At 39.1% G+C, this 5,926-nt stretch overlaps 1 protein-coding gene across 3 annotated transcripts in view; it reads left to right on the plus strand.

Annotated features, from left to right (window-relative positions):
- Window positions 1–5,248, plus strand: part of tmem244 (transmembrane protein 244) — a 94,778-nt gene extending 89,530 nt beyond the window's left edge. Inside the window, exons 6-7 of one of the 3 annotated variants that reach the window (XR_006311287.1) lie at window positions 3,223–3,806; window positions 4,969–5,248. Coding sequence is in view for 2 of the 3 variants with exons in the window: in XM_043687480.1 (XP_043543415.1) it covers window positions 3,223–3,317 (95 nt within the window). In the remaining variant the exon portion in view is untranslated. Of the gene's footprint in view, window positions 1–2,258; window positions 2,329–3,222; window positions 4,365–4,968 lie in introns of those variants that run through there. The other 2 variants (XM_043687481.1, XM_043687480.1) reach the window with 2 other exon arrangements.
- The last annotated feature ends 678 nt before the right edge of the window (window positions 5,249–5,926 follow it).

The following is a 5,926-nucleotide window of genomic DNA, read 5'->3' on the forward strand; positions in this document are numbered from 1 at the left end:
TCCCTCCCCCCCTACCTTTTATCTCAGCCTGCTTGGCACACCAGCCTCATTCCTGAAGAAGGGCTTATGCCCGAAACGTCGATTCTCCTTTCTTCGGATGCTGCCTGGCCTGCTGTGTTTTTCCAGCACCACATTTTTCAACCCCTTTATTCTGAGACTATGTCCTCTGGTCCTAGATTCTCACACGAGGAGAAACATCCTCTCAGCATTTACTCTGTCAAGTCTCATAAGAATGCTGTATATTTCTTCTAAACCTCAGTGCATAGATTTCCAAACTTTTTAATTTTTGCCGCTGAAACAATCTCTTCATACTGGGAATCATCCAATTGAACCTTCTCTGAACTGCCTGAAATGAAGTAATATCTTTCCTTAAATAAGGGGACCAAAACTGCTCATGGTACTCCAGATATGGTCTCACCAGCACCTTGTACAGATGGAGCAAGATGTCCCTATGATACTCCAAACCCTAAGGGCCAACATTCCATTAGCTTTCCTGATTACATGCTGTCCCTGTGTGCTAGCTCTCTGTGTTTTGTGCACAAGTATCCCAAGCCCCTTTGTTTGCACACTTTATACTGATTTTCTCCATTTAAATAATATTGTTCTTTTGTTCTCCTTTCCAAAATGAACAACTTCAAATTTCCCGAATAGCAGACAGATGAAAGTTGGTTATCTGCTTTGTTGACAGTAACCTGGTGGGGTGGTGCTGACGTTGGGTTTCAACCTCTCCCAGGACCAGCCGTGCAGGACACAGTACCGGATCATTCCAGTCTGATCTCAGGCTTTAGGGTTAAAGTAGTTTCAACCAGCTGAACGAATGCACAGCATCAGATGAAGAATGTAAATGTCCTTCTCTACTCCATCAGCATAGCTCACACACATTACATCTCTGCCATTGTACTCACCTGCCACCATGGCTCATGCACCAACACTCTCACTTATGCCTGCAACACTTTCCCCACATTCCCTCACCCACCGGAAAGCCCAACGCCACTAACCCTTTACACACTCACTGAGGATACATCCCTACCTGCATGAATAGTAATAACTGTGCCACACTGTGCCTTTTATCTCCTGTATTGGAGTCTTCTCTCACTCCGTGAGGAACACAGCTCACAGTAGGACAGAAAGGGTCAATACATTGTGGTACGCTACTTGTCTTTCAGTTCGTCACCACTTATTCGGAGAGGATCCTTTCTTTGAGCTTTCCAAACAAGGCCTTGACTGCTATTGGAGGCTGTCTTGACCTCCTGTGCCAGGAACTCCTGAGTGAAACCTCTCAATGACTTGGCTGAGGCTTGCTGTCAGCTATGGCTATCTGATTGGTTTGTGTTTACATTTGATAGTACTTTAAGACAGCTTGGTTTCCCTGGATAAGGGGACAGACTGGAAAAAGGCAAGTCAGGACAATGTAAGGTAGGGATGCTGTAAGCATTCAGATAGGGTCAGAGTGAGTGAGCATTATGACAAGCAAAGATCCCAGAATGACTGCCGTATCCAGTCCATGGCTGGGTCATATCGCTGAGTGCACAGTCTCCTTGCTGCAGCACTACGATGCTGGTGCAGCCTGAGGTGCAGAAGTACAAATGTAGTCATTTTTGTTCCACTATAAATTTCCATGCCGGCATTTATACTGGAGAAGATTTAAGCAAGGTTTGCAATGCCATTCCTTGCCACAGGATGAAATGACATGATAATAGGTTTACATAGACAGTTTGCATTGTAAATTGGAAGCTATGGGTTTGCAGTATAACAATCTAAATAAAGACAGAATGAATTAATTGAAAATACGATGTGTCTGTTGATGGAATTTGTTGTCGGATGGTTGTATAAATGTGAACATGCACAACAGCAGGAATTACGGTCCCTTACATAAAATAAATCTAAAAATCACGCAGCACCAATTTATAGTCCAACAGGTCTAATTGGAAGCACTAGCTTTCGGAGCACCGCTCCTTCATTAGGCACAACCACCTGATAAAGGCGCGACGCTCCAAAAGCTAGTGCTTCCAATTAAACCTGTTGGGCTATAACCTGGTGTTGTGTGATTTTTGAATTTGTACATCCCAGTCCAACATCGGCATCTCCAAATCATAAAAGAAATCAATCAACTGTGATGTTAGAGACCTGGAACAAACAAACACAGACATTGCTGGAGAAGCTCAGCAGGCCTGACAGAATCTGTGGAGAGAAAACAGAACAGTAATCTGGAGAAGGATTGTTGGAGTTGAAATGTTTACTCTGTTTTCTCTCTACAGATGCTGCTGAACCCACTCAGTTTCTCCAGCAATAGTGTTGGTTTGTTACAGTTTGTTCCATTGGGCAAAGGTAATGAAAGAATTGCAAAATCCTTACCTGCTGACTCATTTACATGTGTACCAGTTGTATTACTTTTGTTAGATTTCACTGTTGACATTAATACTGAATACATAATTACAAAACACAAATTTGAAGGATGATTGACAAACTAACTAGTTAAACAAGTGCCTTGTGAATAAAGGAGACAATAAAGGATGGGAAACAATCTGTAGAATGAGTAAAATACCCTCAGGTGCGTAAATTGTGGTGGACATTCACACACTGCCCAGAACTATATACTGATGCAAAACTGTTTCTGTGCAAGGAGTATTAAGTTCTAAGGTTTGTGCCTTCTGAAATGTACCATGAAACAACATAACTGAAATGCTTGCAACAAATAATTAAAAAGCACTAAACTTTCAGCACATTGCATCTAATTAAATTCAAAGAATTTTAATTAGAAGATATGCTGTAAAGTGCTCTATAAAATATAATCAAATTGATTTTAATTAATGACAGTTTAAAATACCCATGGGTTTCCTCAGTTATTAGATAATTAGAATTTTATTCCTGCTTATATGATAACTTTACCTGTTATGACATTGTGGAAGTTTGACAATTTGATAGGTACTTTAGCTCAGTTCATCCAATCAAGGAAGAAATATTTCCATGTGATTTTCCTGAAATGAGCTGTCAAAGTACCATCTTGGGAGAACCAATCATTATTATACCATGCACACAGAGATAATCTCCTCTCTATCCAGATCGAATGGAGTCCAGTCAAGTCTGTAATAAAAATCACAATCTATATAGATCATCTTGAGTCAAATTAAAAGGATATCTATTCGCAGTATCCAAAATCTGAGTTTGCTTCTATGTCTGTTTTGTTATCTATGTTCTAAGCTTTCTTTTATTTCCTTTCAGGTTGTGCTTTGACAATAATGATCTGTAGTGGACACCTTCTCGTGCATTTTGCATTCCAAGACAACCTAATTTATCCTCTTCTGGATGACTTTTAAACAGAGAAGACATCTCTCACAAGAGCTGCGCTTTTGAATTGTTGCTGTGCCTTCCCTTCGAGATTGGACTCGGTTTGAATTTCTCATTGGCGTATTTGGCTCTCACATGAAAATGTCAGAATGAGAAAAGGCAATTTAAATAAGGCAGATCCCTCAGCCCTTTGTATTCTGTTAGAGCGCCTGATTAAAACATTAAAAGATATTTTCTATCCACAGCTGTTGAGATGGATTTAGAGTTTATCAGCTGGGTGTAAACTGGCACTGGGACTTGTCATCTATTGCAGTAATAAACCAATTCTCATTTACAGTCAAATTACTATTGAGCTATTTCTGTAACAAGCAATTGATTCACAATGGCAATCCTATGTTGGGTAATAGTTTGAAATTCTATCACATTATCCCATAGTTTTTGCTGAATCAAGATTGAATTACATGGAGGGAGCATTGCGACACTAGGTGGCAGTTTATTCAACAAATTCTGTGTAAAAAGTAAGTTCTTACTTTCTGGACTAATCGTTTCGCTTTTCTCAGTTTGTAACAATGTCTGTGATTGTGTGTGTGCTGTTGATGCTTTCAATATTTCATCAGCTGCTCTTGGTACGTTAAAAACTGGGATCATCTCCCTGGACCATGTATTTTTTTTTCTTATACAAAGATAGCAGGCATGGTAATGCTTAGGCTGCTTTGCTGAGCAGTTATAAATGTTTTCTTACATTTGAATCAAGATCCAACCACCTTGCAGTTCATGTAAACCAAATGAGTGACACAAGTCACTTTGGTAAAGTAATTGATTAGAAATATTATTTTAGAATTTGTGAACTGCAGGTAGATTTCTCATCAGCTAAAGAGAAAACAAAGTGTATAGTATTGACAAGTATATTCAGCAATTACTTAGAAAAAAAACGTTCACTTGGGTATGGCCAGATAACTATTATTGATTGACTCCCCATATATTCCCCACTTGATTTTAGAACCATAGAATTCCTACAGTGTGGAAGCAGTCCATTCAGCCCATCGAGTCCACACCACCCCTCAGAAGAGCATCCCACCCAGACTGACCCCATTCCCTGTTACTCTGCATTTCCAATGGCTAATCCACCTAGCTTGTACATCCCTGGACACAATGGGCAATTTAGCATGACCAATCCACCTAAACTGGACATCTTCGGACTGTGGGAGGAAACTGGACCATCTGAAGGAAACCCATGCAGACATGGGGAGAATGTGCAAACTCCACACAGTCACCCAAGCTGGAATCAAACCCAGGTCCCTGGTGCTGTGAGGCAGCAATGCTAACCACTAAGCCACCGTGCTGTCCAATTCTTTCCCATTGAGATTTTTTCCAATAATGCCAGGAAGATGTTGATGAGATTATATGTTACAAGTTGGCTGGTTTTTTTTATAAAAAATAGCATTGGCCCTCCTTTGATAGTATTTGGAGGTTAAATAGCCCAAAACAGATTAATTTTAATATTTTGAATGATACCATATTACATTAGCAGATTTTGAAAATCTTGAGAAACTGCATATATCATGCGTAAAAAAACTATAGTTAACCTATTTATGTTCCCTTGCTTTATAAATATCACAAAAATAAAAATGAACAAAAGTGAACAGTGTTCAATTTTAAAATATTTGAATTTTCCTCCAGGACTATGAGATCGATTGAAATATTACTGCACATCAACTGTTTGAAAGTTAATGTTTGGAAAGCAGACCACAATATTCTCAAAACATGGAAGGAAAATCCAGCTTGAGAAATGATAGCAATAAATCGTGTTGTTATATCCATGTCTACAGAGAATATTATTGTGATAAAATAGCAATACGAAAAATATATTTGATTGATCAATTGCATATTGTGTTAGAAATACAATTATTATAAGATTGTAGTTTTGGAGGCTATCCCTTTAATTTAAGATAAAGTGGATGGGTCATATGACTTGTTCTCAGACCCAAAAACATGCCTAATGATTTTGTTGCTATGGAGACAGGAGGAGCAATAGACTTTCTGAGCTTTTGAGATACTCACCTTCCTTTTTTGGCATTAGCTTCTACAAGAAGCAGCATTCCAGAATGGAAAATTGTCTGTCCCATCAGTCTACTCTCATTTGTCATGTTGGCATCATCACCAATCTGATCAAATTGCATTTACCTACTAAGAACCTCCTCATTGATCATACTGGATTCCATCAGGATCAAATACCACACTGCAGCCTAAATCCAAACATGGGCAAAAGAGCTGAATTCCAGAGTTGGGGTGAGAGTGAGTGCCATGAACATGAAGGTCAACATTTGACCAAATGAAGTAATGAGGAGACCAAGTAAGGACGTCAGTTCTTTCATATTTGCCTAATTTTGTTTCTCATTCTTTCCTCTCTTTCTACCCATGTCTGGTGATCCTGGTGAATTAGAAAGATTACCTTGTTTAGCGACCAAAAAAGCCTGGGTGATAATTAAATAACAAATAATACAAATTTACATCAATATTCAGCCTTTCTTTCAAAAGTGGCCTCAAATTATAATGAGAAACGTATTTCGTCTCCCTCAGCTTAATTCGCTAAGTTTGCCACAATCCCACCTAACAGGAGTTCCTTCAGATTTGCACT

Source organism: Chiloscyllium plagiosum, chromosome 3 (genome assembly GCF_004010195.1).
Source record: "Chiloscyllium plagiosum isolate BGI_BamShark_2017 chromosome 3, ASM401019v2, whole genome shotgun sequence".
Lineage (NCBI taxonomy): Eukaryota > Metazoa > Chordata > Chondrichthyes > Orectolobiformes > Hemiscylliidae > Chiloscyllium > Chiloscyllium plagiosum.